General features: G+C 32.0%; 1 protein-coding gene across 1 annotated transcript; it reads right to left on the reverse strand.

Annotated features, from left to right (window-relative positions):
- Window positions 1-895: 895 nt before the first annotated feature.
- On the reverse strand, window positions 896-19,127 carry LOC132735138 (uncharacterized). Its single transcript, XM_060722037.1, has 3 exons — window positions 17,974-19,127; window positions 3,238-3,327; window positions 896-1,268 (listed from the first exon to the last, which is right to left on the reverse strand). The coding sequence occupies exons 1-3, from the start codon at window positions 18,122-18,124 to the stop codon at window positions 1,105-1,107; spliced, it is 405 nt and encodes a 134-aa protein (XP_060578020.1). The 5' UTR covers window positions 18,125-19,127; the 3' UTR covers window positions 896-1,104.
- Window positions 19,128-26,366: the final 7,239 nt, after the last annotated feature.

Consider the following 26,366-nt stretch of genomic DNA (forward strand, 5'->3'; position numbering starts at 1 on the left):
ACCATACAATAATCATGTTTAAAATGTTCTGTATCATATGTGAGAACAAACCACAAAATACTTAGTATGAATATTGTTTGTTAGTGTTAGATACACGATCAAATAGGTATTTTTTTTAATTTATATCAGATAATTGAAGTTTATACAACAAAATATTATTATTCATAATATTTATTTTAATGATAACTCACTAAAGTACGATGTATTGTTTTTTAGAAATATTTCATAAGATTATCAAAACTTTCATTCTTATTATTTTTATCAATATTTGAAAGAGTTACCGAAAATGTGCCTGCTGCATTTCAAGACTTGTTACTTTAATCCTATACGTTACACGAATTAAAACTAACCAAAAATAGCGCAAGTATTACTTTGAAATAGTTAATATTCCTTTAAAATAATTAATTGTTGTTCATAATGTTTGGTTATTCAATCGTGTAACGAAAGTTAAAGAATCTTATTCAAATCATTTTCAGCAAGCTTGCTCGACTTGCTTGACATTATTGTCACGTGACGAAAAATGTCTGTGACCCTGGTATATGAACTTGTATGTGAATCTGAAGTTGGTGTGAAGTTGATTTCTACATACACACTACATCTACATTGTATTTAATTAAAAAGATTCCCTTACAAATCTGTTAAAGTATATTGCATAGAAAAGCTATCGCATTTCTTAAAAAACTAAACGCCTGTAATAGTTTCATGCTCTCACTTTATTTTAAGAGTAAAAATTAGTGGTATACAGCTTCAAATACAACAAGGAGACCTTTATCATGTCAAGTTATATAAATAAGTTTTTCATACAGACAATAAATTTTAAGAAAATATCTTTATTTTATGTCCCCTAACACGGAGAACTCATTATTGAAAACATTAATCCAGTTATTTCATTTGAAAAAAAAACATGACAGCAACAAGTATATACATGTATATGAACTATTAATTATCAATTAAAAACATTATTTCCTATAGTTATCATGTTAACAAAAAATATACATCGACATCCTTAGGAAACGTTTTTTTTTTTTATTTAATCAGTATCTATGAATACATTATCAGTGTTTTCAATTCAATTAAGTATGCAAAAAGTGCTTTAGAATGAATTCAACAAACCAAAATCCAAGGTGTCATGTCTGCTAAGTCCTTAAACAAAAAAGTAATCCGGGACCTCAATTTTTGATCAACCGCTGAAAGTTCAGTTTTAAAATAATTGCCGGATGCCTGGGTCTCTTGTATATGAATACTTTCAAAACATGGCTCACCGTTTTCTAAAAGTAGTAGAAATAAATATAAGAATAACCAGAATCAGAAAAAAACATGACTTTCACAAATATACTTGTAGTGTAGACTTAACTAACTTGTGTCCTAATGTACGGTGGCACAGAGGTATCATATAGCAGTATTATTTAATCTTGCAAGTCTTGTGGCCATAATTTTGTATGATTATAAGTTGTGGCTACACCATAAAAAGTCCTGACCTCAAGATAATATCTTGAGGCAACAAGATGATTACTTGTGAACGCAATATAATAAGTCGTGACCACAAGATAATAAGTCTTGGTCACAAGATAAAATAATACTCCAGATGCCACCTCTATGCCACCGTAAGAATGTCACATTACCTGGTAATTGGCTATTGAAGCACTATATCAATTATAAAGTAATAACTTCATTTATAGATATGACTTGATTGTTTGAGGTTGTAACTTTTAGCAGATAAATGTGCCCTGTATGTTGTAATTATGGATGTAACTTTCATTTAAGTGAAGTTTTATATATGTATATAATTATTCTTCTAAAAACAATTCTTAAACATCCAAAAAAATGTTAAATATGTACTGCAAATGTTTATATAAAAATTATTATTAAATGTAAAGATTAATGCATTCATATCTTTATTGAAAAAAAAAATCCTGGCTAAGATTTTATCGAAAATAAATTTCTTATTACCTCCCTTAATTAACATGAAATGTTAAATTCGGTAATATCTTTACAAATAATGCTTTTTAACTTACAATATTGATAAATCCTTATTTGAGCATCATATTTATGATATAAAACCATAACAAAATTGCGTTCCAGGGCCTTTGATATCCCATAAGTAAATCAGGTTTTATTTTTGTAATTCAGTTAGTAGTGTTAATTTATTAACATACACTTTATGTGAATTTTACAATGTTGATATAATCGTTCAGAGAATGCCACATACTTTATATTTGAAGTTAGAAAAATTTATGTGCATCATTTTGTCATGAAACAAAGTAGTATTTTGACTTTAATACAGAATACTCATGCACTGTAACTGTTCTTGCAACAAGCCAAAACAGCAACAGACGAAAAAGATGGTTCAAGTAATTTGCCAATGAATAACTTTTACGATACTATAAAAATACACCAATATTTAAAAACTTTTGAGAAATAAAGCTAAAGCATTTCTGAGGCATAACGGGCCTTTAAGTGAATTGGACAATAAAAGATTGGACAATAAAAGAAGGTATTTAATAACATAAACAATCGTGTAAATAGTATAAAGTATTGTACGTGACAACAAACCACGAAAACATTATTGACCAATGTTGTTGGTAAATGTCAGATACATGATCCGATTTTAGATATCATTGCAAATTATAAATTGTTATTTCTCAACGGTTTAACTGTTTATTTACTTAATATCTCCTAAAATTACAATATTTCCCCCAAAAATATGTTATCAGGACACCATGACGATGTTTTTCTAATATTTTTATCAATATTTAAAATATACATATATTTATGGAAGATATTTCAATTGCAGACCAATTAACTTTGATACTAATGTTTTTTTTTCATGCAAGCATATGATAATAAATGAGCCGTGTCATGACAAAACCAACATCACGCGTTTGCGACTAGCATGGATCAAGACCAGCTTGCGCATCCGCGCAGTCTGATCAGGATCTATGATGTTCGCTTACAAACCGTATAACAAGTATAGAAAAAGATAGCGACTTGTATGTATAGAGCATTCTTGTAATGAGTGATACATTTGAGCCGCGTCACGACAAAACCAACATAACGCGTTTGCGACCAGCATGGATCAAGACCAGCTTGCGCCTCCGCACAGTCTGATTAGGATCCATGCTGGTCGCAAACCCGTTATGTTGTTTTGTCGTGACGCGCCTCAAATGTATCACTCAATACAAGAATGCTCTATACATCCAAGTCAGTTTTTTTTATAATTTCAGCTAGTATACTTACGTGCGTCTATACTTGATATAAAAATCTTAAACGACACTACCTCGTGTATGGTGATGGAATAAGAAACGGAAAAATCTACCATGAGTCCTCCTGTAATTTGACAATCTAATAATGTAAATCTCAATATCGTAAAAAGTCATACTGTAGCCATTTTTAAGATGTTTATATTATAAAGGTCAGTCATAAAAGAAATGTGGTAAAACGTATTCCTTCATAAAAGTTTTCTTGATTAAATTATGATAAACATTATCTTCTTTTTGAGAATCCTAAAAAAACGATCATAAAGATTAGAAAAAAAAGTCGATATAAAAATGTATCTCTTAAATTACACCATAATTTTATGTCATTCACGTCCGATGACGTCACCTTTATTATATTTTTGTTGAAAAATCTAAAGTTTCTTCAAGTTCAGCATTCCTAATGCAAAGGTGAGTAATTTAAGTTATTTTTATATTTTGCTTTATATATTTTAAGTGTGTTGATCTTTTACTCACTGTTATACATTGTTTTCTTTCGTAGAGTTATCTTATGCGACACAGAAATATCATATATTTTCCTGAGTGTTATAAAAATGTAAAATGCACAAATTACGTAAATTTTTAATTTATACGGACGCGTATTGTGACCCAAATCACGAAAATCTAGGTATTTTGTTATTAAATGTTGAATAACTAAAGAGTTCTCATTATTTATGACTTGTGGGAATCATAATTAAAATAAATATAAATGTTAACTTCATGTAAAAAAAACGTATTTTGTAATACATGATACATTGCTAAAAGAAATGTTTTTATTGCGGTATGTTACATGAAAATAGAAAGCGTATCCAAACATGATGTAATCAAGCTAAAACTTTTGCCTACTAATGAGGAGGTTGTAACTGGTTCTTTATACAATTCTTTTACTTCTTTACAAAATTTATGTCTTATGTTTGTAGCTATTTTTTATTCTATCAATCAATTTGCATAAGTCACATTTTATTGACAAAATGCAATAGATTCTACTTACCAAAAGGGTTGAAATATCAAAATTTACTTAAATACTAGGTTGTCATATTCGGAGAGAAAAAAAAGGTGTTAACAGACCAGACTTCAAAATTGCATTTGATATAGATTTTAATCTGATCTACTCTCATCTTAAACCATTTAATTTTTTTAAACATATTAAATTTGCTTCAATTGTTTTCTTTCGGAATGCTGTTTAGCTTGATAATCTACCCTTATGATACCATACCAAGTGGTATGTATATTTAATTAATGTTTTCCATGTGGTTTTCAGCATTTATAGAACAGTTGTTGCGTATTTAGATAGAAGAAGGATGTGCCCGTGACTACTTTATAAAGGAAGGGCGATTGATCTGACGAAAACAGGCGTTTTAGATATATCTTATTAAATAAATGTAAACAAAACAATTTGGTGTCTTTCAGGTTGGTTAACACAACAGATATATCAACACAAATTAACACCAATATCCTACAGCATGACTAACGGTAAACTAAATGTACAAACAAAAGGGTTTGCTCATACCAACATTATCTAAGGTAAGGCGTTTCCCTATTATACGTATCATTTTAATACTATCTTTTTGATAATGTTTTGGGGACTTATTTTCAGAGAAATATTGACTGCAAAAAAAAAATATTCAGCGAAAGGTAACAGCCTGAAACCCTGCCTTATACGTTTTGTCGAACATAACTTGATACGCTGATTGGATGTTGCAAGAATTTTTTCATTTCCAAGTTGAGTGAGGCTAAATGGGCCCTGTTTAAAAAGTATCTAGCATTTTTTAAAACAAATAAACAGTTAAATCAACGACATCTGTTTATATTTTGAATACATTGTTGCTGTGCCAGATTCAGTTTCGTGTGCTACTGCATAGATAACCTTTCTACAAGGATTCCATTTAAGTAAAAGCTAAATAGTTTTCTTTTAAAAGTTTTTTTTTTATTTTTAGTATACTTTTAAAATTTTCCAAAACAGTGCACTTCTCATTGACTAAAATATGACTCATCTTTTACCTATGCATTCTGGGAATAGGTTAAATGATAAGAGATTGTTTTTATATTTTTATTAACATTAACCCTTTACAAGTCATATAATAACATAAGCCTTTAAGCTTTACTGGTGTGAAGGAACACGTTTAGTGATTCTTGAGTATTACTTTAAGCGCGTTCACCACCAATATTCAATAAGCCAGTTGGTGATAGCTATGCCGCATAATACAGTCCAAAACCCAGGCAGTACTCTAACCTACAGTGGTAGAAAACAAGTGAAAAAATGTTTTCAATACTGAGGCTTAAAGCAGCACGCCTCCAGATTCATCCTAATGTTCATGACAATTTTGAAAATGTATTTAAAGGTAAAATATTGTGAAATGAACAAAGAAAGTACTTGACACATTACAATCCGCACTTAAATTTTACGTACATTACCAAAAAGTGGTCAAATATGCAAAAATAGCCCCTACTGCGTTAGTAACGCAGTAGAAATATGGTGATAAATACTGCAAAATGCAGTCATTAATTGCACATGATATATAGATAATTACTTGATTCATTAATTTGTTTACTTTTCTCAAAGTTTTAGTCTGTTTTTTCCAAGTTTAATTTTCTTGAAATATTTTGGGTCATCTTGAGGCATGCAGATTTAACGTGCGTCATTAATGCAAGCATTTTTGTAGATAATTCAATATAGAAATATAAATCTAAAAAACACAATCCTTGCTTACTTAACACTTCATTTTCATATGACATAAAATTGTTTCATTTTAAAAGCAGAATGCAAAGTTCGGTTATTTTAATAATCATCTTATGTTCACTGCGGTAAACCGTACCCCGGATATTGCTCGATATTATGAACACTTTCATCCCATTTCGCGACTTCGAACGAGGAAGGAAGTAAGTTCAGTGACGATATTTAGTCATTTGAAATTGGTTTGATATAAATTTTATAGAAAAACAAAATATTTAATATTTCGATAATTTCTCTAATTGCTGAAACCCCAAGAGTGTTAAGAAATAGCTTTGAAATGTAATTAGGAGGTAAAATTCGTCTGTTTGCTCACGTGATAAATGAGCTTGGATCAGTCAAATTTGATGTTTTTGTGCATATACTTCCTTAAAAAAAAAGCTTGAATCGAGTGAAATGTGATAATGATGATAATGTTTATGATGTAAATGTTCAATCAACAATAGAACCCCAGATGAAAGTGCATTTTGAAAATAAATACACATGTCAGTGTTGAGAGTATTGCTTTTTAGTGTAACGAGTATTGGTTATCAATATAGAGTAAATGCAAGTAGTAAGCACAGAGTATTTACCACATTTAATTTTCAATATTTCTTATTGTGTATACTTATTTACACTATATGTACAGAATATGCAGAGCTCGGAGGTACTTTACTGGAAACATCTGCAAATAATCCAGATTTTCATTCCTGCTCATGAAAGATCTCAGTCGAACGAACTCAGCCATTTTCTGTGTTTACAAGTTTTCGTTGCTATCGAAGGATCAACCTTTCCAGACTTTGTTGATAATTATTGCATATCGTACTCTAAATAGTAAAAAAAAGCATCCAAAGTGCATAAATGCTGCCTCAAGATTGTAAATATTAGATGGTATTGAGCAAGTGTGCCAATATCTTTTATCAACCGACTTCCTACTATGCCAAAAATCCATATAAAGGTAACTTTCGGTCATTTTGTACATGCACTCTATTAGCAATGAGTTACCGTATGACTGCCGAGCGGGTACAGCTAAAAAAATCGAATAATGGAGTTTGATAAGATTATGATAAAAGGCAGCAGATGCAATAAGAAGATTATGTTCCTTATTACCTTTTACCTCATAAAGGCGTGTTTTAGGGCTGTCTTGTGCTGTCTTGTTTTCGTTTGGGGTCCGCCTGGGCTCCTTGCCACTGGTTCGTGTTGCTGGGTCGTAGAGGGGTTGCGTTCATTGAACGCCGCCTTTCCTTTTCTTGTTTATCATATTTGACGGCTTTACATCCCACCCCTTTTAGGCCTCAAATAGTGTAAAACATGCGCTATTTAGAATTTTGAGTTTGAGAAATGTTGTTCAAAATAGTGTTCACCTTCGGCGCCACCACCCCCCCCCCCCCCATTAAAAAGGTACATCAAGGGGGTGCAACAGGGGGGGTGCCCCCTTCTGTTTGGGGGTTTGAAGTGGAACAGTAGCCCCTCTTATCGCCGAGAAGATTTGGGACTAGAGGGGGGGGGCTTAAATGGCCTCAGGTCGATTTAAACGTACCGTGTAATCAACGCCGAAAATCTTAGACTTTATCGCTATCAATTGAGAAGTTGCTGCACCTCGAAATCAGTTTTGATGGGGGAAAAACAACACAAACAAGAGATTTTCGGCAATTTTGAGACGTCCCCCGTTGTCATGGTAACTGGAAATTTATAATTGAGCACGGTGTTCCACAGGCTATGGTCCAGCCAACATTTGTGCCCAGTTTTATCAGTATTGAAGCATTAAGGCTTAAATCAATGAAAACCGGCTTTTTTCGCAATATGCTCATGCAGTAAAAGGTGAAGACGATATCGGCATGCTTGGACGGCATAAGCCGTCGGGGCAATATTTTACTAAGTGTGTCTTTTCCTTCTTTTCAGAGATGGGTCTCTCTTGAGACATGCATTTAAAGATTTTTATCTTCTATTTTGATTGTTCTACCCTGCTCCAGACCCTGCTTCCGACCCTGCACACACTTTATTTCATCCATAGTGTGATATTCAATCAAATGGGAAATTAAATCTCTGTATTTGCCCGTGGGAGAAGAACAGTAATAAAACTGAAAATGCATTGTTGAATCTGAATATTTGAATAAATATCATATGAACAGTACATCATCAGCAGAATGTAATGGAATCGATAAACAGACGTGAAAATTAGACACAAATATCGATTTTTCATACTAATGTGCTCATTTTGTTTTGCAATACACTGTACATTAAAGTTGGGCTATTTTGCAATACTCTGTACACTTAAAATCAATACTCGGTACACTTTTTTGAATCTTTTTTGGCCTGTATCATTTTTGTACTTTCACAGATCGTTTAGATGTAGTTTAATCAATTTTACAAATACCTGTAATACTTTACGTCTTTTAGAGCTACAAAAATACATTTAGATATATAAAACCCGTTGAAATAAATGAAATAGCCATTAGTTTTGAAAAAATTGTCGTTGAACTTACCTTCGTTCTCCGTTCAAAGTTGCGAAATGGGATGAAAGAGCAATATCCGGGGTTACGGTTTACCGCAGTGATGCTGTCACAATTTTTACAGATGCGATACAATGTTTCTCTAAGAAAAAGGATCAAAAGCACCGGCCACAAAAGTTGAGATATAATTCTAAGCATTGTACATGGGCAGGTCAATATGTACATTTGTAGTGCTTTCCGACTATATGGATAATCGTGCCAAAATTTATAAGAATATTTCATGGAATCTCACTTAAAGTAAAAAAAGAAGATTTTATCATTAATAGGTAGTTTAATGTTTAAAACCAGTCTGAATGATACTGTAAAGATCATATTGTTGCGACTTTTTTAATGGAATGAACTTTTGTTTAAGTGTTTTAGATTAAATAAAGCATGCTTGTGTAACACAATGAAATAATGTGTTACTTTTAATGACCATATTTGCGTAGAATCAGTTAAAACTCACATGATTTCAATACGTTACATTATAAGCATACTAAACTTAGATTCTCTTGAGGACAGTTTTTCATGAAGCAACCGATATATAATAGACAACAAATAGATAACCAATATGCAAATATCTGATGGAAATTGTTAAAGGTTTGGTCTTATTTTTGGCTGAAATGCTACATTCTTAAACAAACCCGTATCATTAATTTTGCTGTTACATTGAACTTATTTTAAGCAGCATTCATCTTTTCTTAAGGTAAATTATGTTTTTATTAGATAAATCCTTTCAAGTAATTGTGAAACCAAAAGAATTAAGGTCACTGTGGTAAAAGAAAAGAAATTCGCCGTCGTTAATCTTCTTATACCTCCGTTCTCTATAGTGATATAATGCACTTGCCCAAGATTAAGTTACTGAAAAACTTAGTTTGAAACAACACATACTTGTTTTCTAACAGAAAATAAAAGCAGATGGGCGCTTATACGGATTGTTTGATGTGTGGATGGTTTTTGTGTAAAAGAATACATGGAAAAAGGAACAATTTTTAATAACATAGACTTTTCTGAAACATTTGTCATGAATTTGAATTTCTTCAATTCTAAGGAAATGTATAATAAGTAAAACATAATTACATTAAGGCTTCAAAATTATGAATTTTAAAATTCATCTTTAGTATATGTGTTAAACTAAGAGAGACGCATCAAAATGTCTTATCTGCAATTTCGTTCAAAGGTATTTCAAATATTAAAGTGCGTCCTGCATGTTTATATCTACATTTTATCACATCACAATATATCAAAAATACCAATATATTATGCGATGAAAGATATGCATATAGATCCGATATTTGTCACTTTTTAACAAAATTATAATTATGGTAAATATCAGTAATAAAAAAACGACGAAAAATATCTGATATGTTCAATATTTATTAATTTATCATTATGGAGAACAATCGGAGAACAGTGGATGTAAGGTGTATTTTTTCCATTATAAATAGATACATATAGATAAAGTGGTTATTTAACGATGTGTGGTATAATTTATGTTAAGATTAAAGAAATTGTACATATGTATTGTGGATGATATCGCAAAAGTTCTTTTAATTTTCAGAATTTTGAATTCCAGTGTTATGTTCAGAGGGATGCTGTATAAGAGTGTTGAGTATGTATACCTGCTAAACAAAACAAGTTTACAGTCACCTGGTCGTCTCGCATGTTTAGCGAACTTACAAAATTGTTTGATTATGGTAATTAATTGCTATTGTCGACTTCTAAGGAAAAAGAGTGTTTCATCCTGAGGGCCAAATACACGATTCGGTCATCGGTATTAAGCTCTCGCGGTGGCATTTCATGAGTAATATAGGCTTATCGAACTAAATGTTCAGTGTGTCTTTGCTACCCCTATAAAGTGTTTCTCACCAAACAAACCGGACATGAAATAGCTGTCATTTTCATTCTGTTCTATATCAAATATATATACATGTATATATTTATCACATATACATGCACCCATATAGCATCGTTATTATTTTCAGAGTCCAAAAGGTTCATCAAATCAATATCACTCCTTCTAACCTTGTTAATATTTTTTAAGTAAAAAAAAAACAGATCAAATAATTGTATTAACTATAGTACTGGGGTGGTTGTCTCGAAAAATTCTCGTATCTTAAAGTTGTGACTAAACTTACGAGATTGCTACGGTATAACTTAGATGTTCTTGTTTCATTTGCTGGAAGGACACCTTAACGTTATTTACGACATCGTATATGTAAAGGTGAATTTATATAGTTAAAGTATGACCCACCTAATGCATTAACTCAACTTTGAAGAGTATCCAAATAAGTTAGAACTTCTGTCAACGGTATAGAAACTGAGGGGCGTGTGTTCAAGCCCCAGAAGAGGCAGCCTTTTATATGGAGGGTGATTTATGCCAAAATTACATCTTGCTTTCTTACGTTACATCGTGCTTTCTAACTTGTACATCCCCAGCAAACATACCTATATCGGGCCGATATCGGCTAAATGTCGGAATATCGAAGTCGGCTTTCTGCCATCGTACCGATATATATCCGATGTAGACAAATTTGTTAACGACAGGATGATATCGGTCCGATATAGGTCCAATATACATTTATTTCTTGTTATTCAATTAAATGAGTTTTTTAGTATATTCTTCTCAAATTCATTTCAGCAAGAAATCGATGCTTTTGTAAAGAGTAATTAAGTCGTATTCATAAAAAATACTTCGGTGCTATATCGGCACCATGTCTGTTGCGATTTGGTGTAAAAGTGATTTGCACAACGTGGCAATTTTCTAGCCCACCTGCCATCAGAAGAAGTTTGCGCCAAAACTAAAAAAAATGGATTTTTTCTCAAATACTACTGGTAAATTTATAAATTACTTATGCTTTTGAATAAATTCATTGTTGTAGTATTCGGCGTCATTGATATTTTGAATGTAGGTTTGGGAATTTCATAATTATCTCGCCAAAAATTATTTTGTAATACATTTTCGCGACTGTTTTTAAATTGTTGCCTGCAATTTAGTGGCTGAGAGAGAATAAACATCAAATTATAATTTTATTTTTATTCAAAGTTATAATTATGATAGAGATGTCAAATGAAAGTTTTAATCAGAAATAATTAAATGTTGATTACTTTAAAAGAAATGGATAGTGCCTGCTTGCCTTTTGAAAGGACACTTTTCTTTACATAGCCCTTTAGTAATAAAATGTGAATATATTATTATGTTGATATATTTTCTTATAGTACAATGTTTGAAACATAAATGATTCATTGCAGGTAAATCATCTGTCTGTGACATGACAAACATACCCGAATCAGAGTGCTGACAACTGAAATAGCTGGTTTTGGAGAAAGGAAATGTCATTTTAGAAGCTAAAGATGACCAATTGATGTAATACAGAGCCCTAGGCAACACTTAAAATGAGTAAGTAGACAAAAGAATTCTATGATAACGAAAATATAATTATTCAGCTTGAGCTTTTAGAGTTATTATGTAAAGTTTCATTGTTTTTTACTGATTTATTAACATAAATGTTTAAAAAAAAACTGTTTAATTAATATATATTCTTTTTATATATGTGTTAAATAAAGATCAAGACAATATTTGTAGCTTGTAACTTGTATCTTTACACACACACACACACACACATATATATATACTTATAAGGTTTCTTTTCAATTTTTGCTCCAGAAAGTAGTGATGAAAAAGAGGGCAACAGTCACCGTGCTGAAATTCAATGGCAGGAAATAGCTCATCTGGCAAATGATCAAGACATGGTGGAAATAAAGAACTGTAGAATACTAAACAATTGAAGAAGTTCATATATATCGGGACTCCTGGAGGAACCACAATTGACACTTGGCATTATTAACTCATGTACAAATTACAAAATGCTGTTTAACTATTCAACATGATAAAGTGAAAAAAGTCAGCTATTCTTTTAAAGTTTTTCTCAAACTCGTAATAACTGGAGTATGAATCAATGTGCAAAATCTAAAAAAACAGTTACTAAATATATCAGAGATAACAGCTTGACATTTTCTAGACAGAAATTTAAGTCTACAGGATGTAAAAAAGCAAAGGAACAATAAAGAAAAATGCCATTGAGCTTATTTATCTGAGTTTATTTTGACTTAATTATTTTTGTTAAAACAATTTAATTTTGACTGATCTTGATAGAAAACATGGAAAGCATAATGTTTAAATTTTTATGTGTATTAGCAAGGAAAAATCGGAAGTTAAACATACATGGTTTTTAAACATGGAAGTATGTATGTGTAAATTATAAAATATATTATGTATATGAAAGTTAAATGTTGCTGATGTAATAAAAGGTATTGCAAAATAATATATGTTCTGTTATATGTTAAGGAAAGCAAACCAATATGATGTAAGAAATAAAAAAGCTTATTATGAATGAAGGTAAAAAAATCGGCTGCAAGTCGGTACCCGATATCGGCCCGACTTTGAGCCGGGTTGCACATCCGATGTCGAGCCAACTTCGGATGTCGATATCGGGCCGACATTGAAAATGATATCGGGCCGACATCGGTCCTATATGTAATGTTTGCTGGGTCGTTCTTTCTAACTTGTACATTATGCATTCTGACATATACATCTTGCATTCTGACTTTTACATGTTGCTTTCTTACATGCACATTATGCTTTCTGTTGTGTGCGACTTGCATAATTTTATGTTGATGTCGGTATTTAACGATCAATTATTATTCATTTGTTGATCTGGTATATTAATTCAATAAATTAACCTGCAACTTTTTGTATTTGGGTCTATTTACTCAGCTTGAATGACGAATGTCATAAGGTAGAATGCGCATAGCCGAAAGCCGAATGCAGCAAGCATAATACAACGCGACATCTGGTGTAATAATATGTGACACCCAAATTATGCTAACAGGTGGCGCTACAGTTATATTCTCGGTAAAGTCCGTATTGCGGTTCGGAATCAGTTTACCAAGTTACGTCCCTTTGTTTTAAAATTTCCATTTGCACTCATGGAGAAAATATAAAAAACGATTTAACCAATATTTATATTTATTAATGAAACTCTGTAGGTCAAATTATATTTCCAGCTGACAATGACAAGTTGCACATTTCCAAATCAATGGTTTTAGAAAAAATGTCTTTTTTCACTAAGTTGAAATTATTCACTAAGATGCTTTAAGAATACGGCCCAGGTTCTTGCTCACAATGTCAGCTTAAAACTGAAGGAACTGCTGCCAAAATCAGCTGATTCTGAGAAAAACAAGAGGGCCATGATGGCCCTGAGGTCGCTCACCTGTATATAGGCCCCCGGAGCGGGGCCAGTTAAACCCCCAGGGCTTTTATTTGAACATACTTGGAAGACACTCATTAGAAGATGTTTCACCATGTTAAGTTTTTACAACACACATGTAATGAAAAACAATGATCTCACTGGCAGGGCCAATTTTTTCACCCAAGGGGTTTTATTTGAACAAACTTGGTAGATATCCATAAGAAAATATTTCATGCTAAACATCTAAGCTCTAGCTCATTGGGTTTTTTAAAAGAAGATTTTTAAGTTTTTACTACACACATATAGTTAAAAACAATGACACCCCTGGGGCGGGGCCAGTTTTGACCCCAGGGCTTTTATTTGAACAATCTTTGTAGACATTTACTAGAAGATGTTTCATGCTTAATATCTAAACTCTAGCTATTTGGGTTTTTTCAAAGAAGATTTTTTAAGTTTTTACTATATGCATATAGGGAAAATCAATGACCCCAGGGGCGGGGCCAATTTTGACCCCACGGCTTTTATTTGAACAAACTTGGCAGACACCCATTAGAAGATGTTTCATGCTGAATATCTTAGCTCTAGCTCTTTGAGTTCTTTCAAAGAAGATTTTGTAAGTTTTTACTATATGCATATAGGGAAAATCAATGACCCCCTGGGGCGGGGCCAATTTTGACCCCAGGGCTTTTATTTGAACAAACTTGGTACACACTCATTAGAAGATGTTTCATGCTGAATATCTTAGCTCTAGCTCTTTGGGTTCTTTATAAGAAGAATTTTTAAGTTTTTACTATATGCATATAGGGAAAATCAATGACCCCCTGGGGCGGGGCCAATTTTGACCCCAGGGATTTTATTTGAACAAACTTGGTAGACACTCACTAGAAGATGTTTCATGCCAAATATCTAAGCTCTAGCTCTTAGGGTTTTTTAAAAGAAGATATTTAAAGTTTTTTCTTTCGATTGCCATGGCAACCAGAGTTCTGCATGGAATTAAATTCTTTGAACAATTTTTAAAGGTGACTACCAAAGGAACATTCCTGTGAAGTTTGGATGAAATTGGCTTAGTGGTTTATGAGGAGATGTCATTTAAAGTAAAAGTTTACGGACGGACGGACGGACGACGGACGGACGCCGGACGAAAAGCGATCACAAAAGCTCACCCTGTCACTTTGTGACAGATGAGCTAAAAAGAAATAAAAGGCAAAACTATCTAGTCTGTCAATCTGTGAGAGTTTAGCTTTAGGACGAATGATTTCATAATATTAATTGATGCGTACATAAAAACAAAACGTACTAAAATGTCCCAAGAAATGGTTATAAAATCAAATGAATTGTTTGTCATAGAATACATTAATAAACATTTTTTCTACATTCTCAGTGGTGTTTGTATTGCAAATACTATTGCCTTAAAGGTATAAAACTTTTTTGTTTTAAATGAGTAAGATCTGCTGTACATTTCCAATATCATGAACGCTTTAATTAAAGAAAACTACTAATAAGGCATCTTCAGCCAAACATGCAATATTCATTTTGTAACCATTTCTTGGGACCAATTTTGTACATTTTGTTTTAATGTACTCATCAATTAATATTATGAAATCATTCGTACTAAAGCTACACCACGGTGCATATCTATATCGGAATCTGCTCAAACGGTACCCTCTTTTCACATGCACAGGTCATTCTCTGCTAAAAACAAACCAGCGATGGATAACAATCCAGTAAAATTTCAATGTAATAAGGAAAGGGGGTTTGACACGTACAAAAGATATATACCACGGAACACTAGAATGTTTTATTTATGTGCTGATTTGACATGTGCCCGTTTTTATGTACTGCAACTTCACAATAAGCTACAAAAAATCGACATGTCTTGCCTCGCCGATCACCTCGACATACTTTTCGGGCTGCAATGAACCGTGGGCTTGATTATATATGCATCATACATATTTAATATGTTCATTTACATATCATGTTCGGACAAATGGCAGTATATTGTAAAAAACAAATGTAAAATTCATAAAAACACCCTACTTTCGGGTTTTCAGAGTACCCTCATGGCACAACATATGCTTTTATTTGCGTTGTTAATCGTTAAATAGGTATGTAATATTTCTTACTTTTATGTAAATATTACATACTTAACGATTAACGCAAATAAAAGCATATGTCGTGCCTCGTGGGTATACGTATGTGTTAAAAAATGAGAGGGTACCTGTGATATAAAAATTCAAAAGAAGAGAGGTCTTAAGTCTGTCTTAAGTCTGACAGACTAGACAGTTTTGACATTTTTTTTCTCAGAATCAGCTGATTTTGGCAGCAGTTCCTTCAGTTTTAAGCTGACACTGTGAACAAGAACCTGGGCCGTATTCATAAAGCATCTTATTGAAAAAAAGACATTTTTTGACAAGTTGAATTTAAAAAATCTAACGTGTGTACAAAATCACAGGTGGCAGTATCAGTGTTTGGACAACCGACAAAATAAGTATACAAAATTAGTTTGAAAATAGGCAAGAAAATGTCCTAATTAATAAAAACACATTAAAAATGTCGTGGATGGTCACAGGTATTGGAAATAAGCCATGTCAAAATTTAAGAACTTTTCAAGAGGATGAAATATTTTAATAAGAAGTTTTTTATGGCCCAAGCACTTTGAACAATGTTGAACAACTGTTTTATTTTATAATTATTTTGTTGATGAAAAAAAAATTCTAAAACCATTGATTTGGAAATGTGCAACTTGTCATTGTCAGCTGGAAATATAATTTGACCTACAGAGTTTCATTAATAAATATAAATATTGGTTAAATCGTTTTTTATATTTTCTCCATGAGTGCAAATGGAAATTTTAAAACAAAGGGACGTAACTTGGTAAACTGAATCCGAACCGCAATACGGACTTTACCGAGAATATAACTGTAGCGCCACCTGTTAGCATAATTTGGGTGTCACATATTATTACACCAGATGTCGCGTTGTATTATGCTTGCTGCATTCGGCTTTCGGCTATGCGTCATTCTACCTTATGACATTCGTCATTCAAGCTGAGTAAATAGACCCAAATACAAACAGTTGCAGGTTAATTTATTGAATTAATATACCAGATCAACAAAAGAATAATAATTGATCGTTAAAAAACGACATCAACATAAAATTAAGCAAGTCGCACACAGCAGAAAGCATAATGTGCATGTAAGAAAGCAACATGTAAAAGTCAGAATGCAAGATGTAACTGTCAGAATGCATAATGTACAAGTTAGAAAGCACGATGTACAAGTTAGAAAGCAAGATGTAACGTAAGAAAGCAAGATGTAATTTTGGCATAAATCACCCTCCATACTTTTACTTTAAATACTATTTACATGCCTCTCGTATCACTCTTGATAAGAAAAAGTGTTTCATTTTAATTATAAAATTATTATCGGTATTTATTGGCTAAATTATGCCAAATTTATTATCAAATATGGTACCTGAAATTTTCAAAGTCTAATAAAATAAACACTTGACGGTAAAAGTATTTTATAACTGACAAGACCAACCAATTTACATGTACTTTTTAGAAAATTTCGACAATCTTGGTAAACAGGCCCTCACTTTGAAAAATAAATTTTAGGGGTATTTTGAACAAGGCACTCCAAGTAGAAAAATGTTCAAACAACTATTTAAAATGTGTGGGGCAGGGTAACATTTTTATACATATTTCAAACATTTTGAGTAGAAACAATAATAGCATAGCCTGGTTTTGACATTGATGCACACATATTTTTGCAGTATTTTATATCATAGTTGAAATAACTTTTAAAAAATGGCGGAGTCTAGAAAATTGAGGACAATTTTTTTCTACAAATGAACTTGAGGTACTTGCAAGAGAGAAAAGTGAGCAAAGTTTTTTTCAGCAACTTTTCTAAATAATCACAAATGAAAAGAAAACAAAAAGTGGGCCCAGATAATAGCAAAGGTGAATTCAGTTTCGACCTGCGAAAGAAGCTGAACAGAAGTAAGAAAGAAGTTGAGTGACTTGTGATATATATGGCATGAACAACAAAAAAATTCTTATTAAATCCCTTAAAGTGGGAGAAAACAGCAATTTTCAACTGTTTTTAACGACGCGGGGGTAACATACGCACGTAAAAAAAGATGACGCAATTTAAACGAAGAAAACCATTTACGTATAATTATACATATATGCGATGCAGCTTTCATACAATATATGATTTAATAGAATCAGTAGCTGAACAATTGTAAAAGAACACTTTCCTTACCTGAAGTATATTTTGACAGGAATACTGTGTTTTGTGACGCTATCAATGTTACATTTAAACATTTCCCAAAAACGCAGTCGTGGTACATCACTGACATAACAATAAAACTACAAGAAAAGATAGGTACAACTTTTGCATACAATACCACCATTCTTCAAATAGTGCCGTATTTTTGCGGCTATATGATCAATTAAGTTTTAAACACTGGGTTCTGAATAGCCATAGGCAGCTCGGAACAAGATGTAAATGGTATTGGGTTATACAGATATCGTCAAATTAGTACAGTAATGAGATAAGTCTTTCTAAATTTACTAGGAGTTAACCCGTTTCGTCACTGAGGGGACGAAAGTCTAATTAGTTTAGCAGGCGCTGACTTCTTTGCAAAATATATTTACAAGCAAGTTTTAATAAAAGGTCACATCACACCGAATGATATATTAATGTAAGAAAAAAATTGATAACTGCCGTGCTCCATCCTTTAAAATCAAATTCTGTGTTGCAATTGTAAAATTTGCTTTATGATGTATTGAAAGTACAATGCGATTATTTAAGCAATAAACAAGTTAAATGTTGATGCTGCACACCAAAGACGCCGCAAAATGATGTGAACAGTCATAAGTAATGTACAAAATCAGCAAATTGCTCTCTGCAGTTGAATATCCGAAGCAGTAATCAATTTTTTATGGTATGTGCTGCTTGTTTAATAAATGAAGACGAAAACAAACTTGAGAACACAAGTGTGTTCCGATGCCGGGAATCGAACCAGGGTCGCCTTGGTCTACAACCTAATACATAAATTCGCAAAGTAATGCCATGTCAGAAATTCTGAATAATCAGTAAACAATGGTTGTCTGTTTTGACAAAATAAATTGGGTATCAAATAAAAATGAAATGATTGGTATACTTAGAATAAATTGAAGACAAAAACAGAGGTAGAGAAATAAACTAGCTTTTAAACGGATTTTTGTTTTATTAAATAATTTGTATATATGAATGAAATAATATTGTAATGAAATAGTACACGTTTGTTCGGTAAATATGGTAAATTACCCAAATAGTATATACGGTAAAGGGTCAACTCGGCCCTATACCAACTTGGCACGGGTCAACTCGGCACAGGTCAACTCGGCCCTCTTTTAAAAACCTATATAAGGAGTAAGGAGTAAATTACTATCAAAGTATTCAGAAGTACGATCAGAAATTGAAAAAGTTGGCAGTGTACATGTACCACAGATATATGTACAAATTAGCTCCGTGCATGTACGTATTGTTTGAAATTATCTTTGTTAAGAAGAGATATCAAGACTATATATTTTAAATATTGATCCATAAATAAAGTTTTTATAGATTGAATGTTATGACAATAAATGTTGTGTTTTTTAACACTGTTTATTCTTTAATACGACCAATGTTGTTTTAATGTTATTTAAAAAAGAAAAGAAAAAAAAATCTGTAGAAGATAAAACATGCATATAATTGTTAATTCTTCCTTTCTCAAAATTCACATACAAATTGGTACTGTCATCAATCAACCTTTTCAATATACTTGAGTAGAGGTCTGTTACTGTGAAAATGTTGAACAATGGAAGTTATGATGAAAACATACAAAAGTAATATAAGAAATCATTGCTAGTAATATATAATTATGGGCCGAGTTGACCCGTGCCGAGTTGAAATAGGAACGAGCTGACTCGGGGGGAGGGCACGTTTAGAGGCCGAGCTGACCATGTTTCAGTAAATACAGTATATAAATCATGCATGCTTAAATAACCCAAGAAGGCAACTACACGAAAATAAGATTTGTAAACATGGTTCATAATTTTTATTAAGAATTAATAACAACAAAAATACGTTTTAAATACATTCAATTTGTAGACCCGATCTTGTTTTCGCTTCACACGGCCATTTGAGGTATTTTCATACGTATATATTTTCGGCTCAGACTGCATTTTTTACATAAATATATGATTAACATAATTATTTAAACAGATAAATGCACTATTTCAAAAATAAATCTGATTTTCGTAGCCGCGAACTTGTTTTCGCGAAAATAGCTTACACGTGTGGTTTAAAACCTAACAGTGTATTAGGGTTAAACAAATTACCAAAATTCACCTAGCCTACAGTGTCAAGAAATATTCCCCGACTGACCGAGGCATAATTAAGTGATTGTATACTAAATTTAACATTTTCAATTCAACCCATTTTTATTATTTTCAAAATGTAAGTATACACTTTTCCGTGTTTGTTGTAAAATATATTCTATATATCGTCGATACAATGACCACTAAATAAAGATTGAAAATGCATTACGGTAATTGAAGGAATTACGTTGATTATACGCTAATTTCCTCAACCGCAACTTTTCGGCCTTTCTTGTGGATATAGATAATAACCGAGGATATTTCGCTTATAATTTTCTGCTTAAGAATAAAGACTGACTCATTTGCACGTTATTTTATTGGTAAATTATGAAAAAAGATAAAAATTAAAAGAATGTGATATTTAACCATGGAAGTATCATTTTTGTTGAACGTTTATTTCATTCCATGACGCTTGATCATCAGAAAAGCTATTTTTATCCGAAACTTTGAAAAATGTATGATTTTGTTAGAACAAAAAATTTAACATAAACAGGACTAAAATTTTCCCCATTCCTAACTGAACGAATGCATATCTACTAGACGCCGTGTGCACGCGGCGTCTAATGATGAAGATATAAAATGTTGTCTCATGCTGCATGAATTAGGTGAAATCATATAAAACAAGCAATGTTTATAATGATATATTTATATAACCATTAACTAGTTTGTCTAATGTTTTGAAGCAGTGGTCAATAAATGCAATATGATTTAGTTTATTAATAATTATGTAAGATCGATTGTGTTGAAAGGTAAAAGCTTATTGAAACAATGTCGAGTCCATTCCTAGAATCAACCAGTATTAGTCAATGGGTGTTAAGCTTCTTGCTCAAAGAAACAACGATTTCCCTCTTAAGTGGTTTGATATGTGATATTTCGATTACTTGTCCGACGCTTTATTTAGTCGGTCAAGCCGCCACTCAAAAAAAATATGATTCATTTGATTCAAACTGTATGTGCCTGTTCGGACTGCTCAGATATCAGACGGGTACCTAATAAAATCTTGCATGTTTCGTCATAACGGGGTAAAGAATATGGTAAGTACGTGCCATCGTCGAAAACCCCGGTACACATTCAGTATATACTACATTCAATGTTATGGTAAACGGTAAATAGCCTGGGTTACCGAGGATGAGTACTTGCATGCTCAACTTACTGCGGATGAGGTATTCAGCTCAATAATTACGACTTCCAGTATCCGCTGACAGTCAAGGATATACCAAGTTAAGTCCTCATCTGTAATTAAATAATAACTTGTATATGAAATATGACAACGCATTTAGTTCATGTCAGATATTTAAGCAAGAATGATAGATTACTAATAACAAACTATACACCTTTCTATCAAAAAGTGCATGTCTATTGTTTTTGTTTTTTATATTTTTTTTTTCATTTAACAGTAATTCACTTGCTCTATGATATCTTAGAACGTTAGTTTAATGGCAATGATTGTAATTGTATTTCAGGACCTTTCAACGTCACAATGTGTTGTTTCACCCGTCAATTTTATTTACTATTCTCCAGGCTAGGGTAATCTATATAGACTTGAGAAAAGGTAATGTTCTAGTTGTCTCCCCTCATAAAATCAATATTAATTGAATGGCTCTTGGAGTAATAATACATAAAGGTGAACAATTACATTAAAATGTTTGTTCGATATAATGAAAAATAACACGACGGTCAGGACAATAGTGCATATTAGCAATGCTTGAACTGAAAATGCACTCCCTGTGAAGCCTCGGTGTTATGTGAGGTTATCAGGTGTAAATGCTTATATGCACTATTACTTTTCGAAAAGTGTTATTTTTACATTATCAACCATGCAAACATGTGTGGTTTAGGCGTTCAAGACAATATGCTAAATCCTACCTTCATATTTGTTGAGGTTTTGTTCATCATGATTTAGAATCAATTCTGAAATTTGCAAAACAGGAAAGGTTAGCACTACATTTATATATAACACATCACATCACGACTGTAAACCGGTTGCGTGTACAACAGCTGGTTATATGCGTTATTTTTTTACAAGATTTGCACTTTTTATTCTTGCAGCAGTCAGTTGCAAAATATATCAAAGAAAGTTATGCCTTGAAAAAGTGACATAAAAGAAGAAAGTATTTTGTGATGACGTTCTTCAAGTATATCGTGCTGATTTAAATATATGCTTCTATTGAAAATAACATGAAAACCGTCATTAAATGCGATTTATTACATTAACACATCTATTGTGTACAATATATTGTTTGTCTAAGTTTGTGCTGTCATACTTACCAATAAAAAACAATGTTCACAGAGCTATGAATATTTTCATATTTGATAAGATTTGATAAAATGGTTGCGGCATTGGAATGCTAGGAGGAAACATTTTGTTCCGTTTGAAATAGCTTCATTGCAATGAGTGTACGTTTTTGTTTTTTTACCCAAACCCCAAAACTACATATTGAACGCGCCATAACGTACTAGATATATGCTAGTTTTAAACCGGATGCACAAGGTATGTTCTTTGATGTCATTATTAAAAGACAGTATTATCTGTGATACTTTTGTGCAGCAATCGTTTGCAGGAATGACAAAAAAACTTACTGAAGGTGAATCCTGTCAAAAATAGCGCACAGCTGTTTTTACGGTAACGAACTGGTCTACTCGCAACCGGTTCATGGGTGTAAACATAATCATCTGATAATATATTTTTTCCTTTGGAAATTATACTTAAGGCAAGGGAGAACTGAAATTTAATACAGACTAACGCAGCAATTATTTGTATATGAATGAAAGGAATTAAAAGGTTTAAATAGATTAATTTAGTTTATCTATTAAATCCTAGTTATCAGAAAATAAAGCATTAGTTCTATGACAAGTGCGATTATTATCCTCTTAAAAAGAGTGCGATTATGTCCATCCAACGGTATATTGTGAATGAAAAGGTTAATGTTCAAAGTTAACGTTTGACACGATTCTCATCTTTTCTATAGTTTACTTCGCATGAAAGATAAATAACTCACATACAGCATGGAATATATATAGATATCCATCACAATTTACCTATAACGTTTAAATCATAAAAAGCGTGGACAGTCTTTTTGTCTTTTAGGCAGATTCATATTTTATCCTAATCATCTTTTCAAATATTGGTCAATCTGCATAATAATAGTTAATCTTTTGAAATTATATAGTCAGCTATATTCAGCGAATCTTTACAATGAAAAAATGAGCATTATGCCACTTAAATTTTGATATTTTCCCCTAAAGAACGTCTTTTATACTTTCTGATTGAAATTAACTTTTAGCTTGATATATTTTGTTGTAAAAATATAAATTGTGGTACAACAAAATATACTATGACTGAGTTTAATTATATTATAAACAATACTGCAATGGCTTCAGAATTGATCATCATAATCATAAAGAAATCTGTCACTAAGATGCAAGCATTTCAAATTGTAAAAATATTTTGCATTGCATGCCATAAATGTCTTAAATAATATATATAATAGTGTTATTGAAACATACCTGTAGCCAGTTCATAGTCAATGTTCACGACTAAAAACAAGAAAAAAAAAGAACAAACAAACATTAAACATTCACCCCCGACACTTTTTGAAATAATGAACAGATAATGTTCCGAAAACTCAATCTGTAGAGAATATATACATGCATCATTTATTCATTCATGTCATACATAAAAGTTAATACTGTACTTATGTAACACAACACGTATTAAGAAATTCTTTAAAAAAAATACTTGTGTTTCTTTTCTCAGTTTCAATTTTAATAATTGGTTTTAGTATTTATAATCGTTACTGATCAAGTGAACCAAATGAGGAAATAACTAACAAAAAATCCGTGTTTTGTATGACCTTTCTTTAACTGAGAGTACGTTGAAACAACAGTGTAGAATGTGTATAAAACGTGATAGGTTCAAAAATCATGTGTGCGCCCGCATGACTCAATACCAAGTATCGCTCATTCGACCCTTGAGTGAGACGGATTTTTTCCGCTACACTTTATCTCGGACATTAAGATTAATATATCATTTGTCTCTCCCGCACATTCAGAAATCATATGAGTCACTTTAAGAAAATGGTTATTACAAGTTAGTTTTTCTTGAAAGTAAAACGTAACCAAAGTTGTATTATAAATTCCATACAAAATACAAATTCACTATAACTAGACTAACTTTACCAAAAGGCAACATAAGCATAATATATGTTTTATGTGATTTGCCATTTGGTAACCTTTTGGAATTGTAATATGACACCAAAAAATAAAATAAAAGGCTTTTTGAGAAATAAAAATAAAAGCATTTCTCGGGCATGATGGGCCTTTAAAAATAATGCATACATATTAAGTTAAACTGGCCGAAAACTCTTAGAAAATTGTAACATTATATCTTAAATGAGTTTTGATGTTGTTACATAACTTGATAAAGAGACATACCTTTAGGGCTATAAAAGCAGGAATCTCCTAGAATCACATATTCTATCAGAGACACTGTTGAAACGTCAAATTTGGGGCAGTTCATAACCGGATCCTGTCAAAATGTAAAGATATGATGTGTTCGCGGCAGGTACATCTTCTATATAAATGGCAATTATGTCTTAATGACATTTAACATGTCACAATTATTAACCGTATAAATAATATACAAAAAAAAAACAGTCGAAAATTTCAAGCGTGTATTGCCAGATCATGATTTGAAAATGGTGCAAATTAAGAACAAAACAAAGACATGATCATGAATTCAAAAAGTTGTGCACCAGTATTTTACAGTTATACTTGAATAATAACAACACTATGTAGTACTTCTATTACTATGAAATTTTCAATTATATTAATTAATTAATTAATCACTTATTTCTAAATGTTGCAAAAAAAATAAATAAACATTGCCTTTAGAACAATGAAATCAGTTTCCAACATTCTGAATGTTACGCTTGTATGTATATTTCCCATGTCAGTAAAATTTCTTCTTTTACATGTCGAAATGTTAATCAACCTCCCTTGAATGGAATGAATAGTCATACAAAAATAGAACAAATGAAGACAACATATTTAGTAAATACCTTGTTGTTTACGGTTTATAGTACGCAGTTAAACATTGACTTACTTTGAAAGCAAGAAAATAAAACCATGAATCCATGAATAAAACTTACTTATTCAATTAGATGTAAACGATTTATACTTCAAAATGAAAAGCATCCTATGTCAAGCAGCCTTATCGTCTTCTCATGATAATATGTGATATAGAGTGATATCGTGTAATATTCAATGAAATCAACCCTGCAGACCCTTTATTTTAAGCAATAAGCGTCGATGAAGAGTAACTTACCTTACCGGATGTGATGTAAATGGAGGAGTGTTCTATTCAGACCGCTTCTTATGTTAGATTATTATTTTTACATTTATTTTCCTTTGAAAGTCCGCACTTTCAGCACCCTTACTGTAGCTGTTACTTATTTGACAATACTTAAGAGAAGACCCGAATAAAAAAAATAATTCATATTTTAACACACAAACCTTCTTTTGTTACTACAATATTAGGAACTTGACCATCCAGCATAAAGTCAGGATCGGAAACTGATATGCTCGACTCTTCGAATCCTAGAAAATAAAAGAAACAAGAATCAATGTGTTAATGTTTAACATCTATTCAGATATATCTTATTTACAAAAAAAGACTAAAAAGATATAAACTTTTTTTAATAAGCAATAAGTGGTGTTTTGACAAATCATCTATAAAGGATAGGTCACAAGGAAGCAATTAAACAGAAATAGAAGAAAATGACAGACCCGATTAAATGGAGTCCGCCCATGCAAAATAATGGCACGTGTAAAATCTCACCTGCCTGATTACACCGGATTTATAGAGAATTCATTCTTCTTATATATACCTGTAGGACATGATGGCCCAGCTTTAAAAATGCTGTAGTTTCCTGGTATCCATTGTCCTTGGTCAAGAGTGCTATCATTTCTGAACTTCACACAAAAAGAGATCACTTCATCCCTTACCAAAACATTGCTTTTAAACCATCCCCGAGACTCTGACTCCGGGCAGCCATATTTGGTCGTCTTCTAATGCGTACGGCCCTGGCGGCCACCCGCTTTGTTTTTCTTGCCTTTCTATGAACAAAACGTAATGATCAAATCCATTTTAATAACAATATTCTATTAGAAATAAATATATAGAGAAAGCAAATGTTCTAAACAAGTTGTCTATATACACTGTTAGACTTTAACAAATTTAAAACATCA

The sequence above is a fragment of the Ruditapes philippinarum genome, unplaced genomic scaffold, assembly GCF_026571515.1.
Source record: "Ruditapes philippinarum isolate M1 unplaced genomic scaffold, ASM2657151v2 ctg9476_1_1_1_1, whole genome shotgun sequence".
Taxonomy (NCBI): domain Eukaryota; kingdom Metazoa; phylum Mollusca; class Bivalvia; order Venerida; family Veneridae; genus Ruditapes; species Ruditapes philippinarum.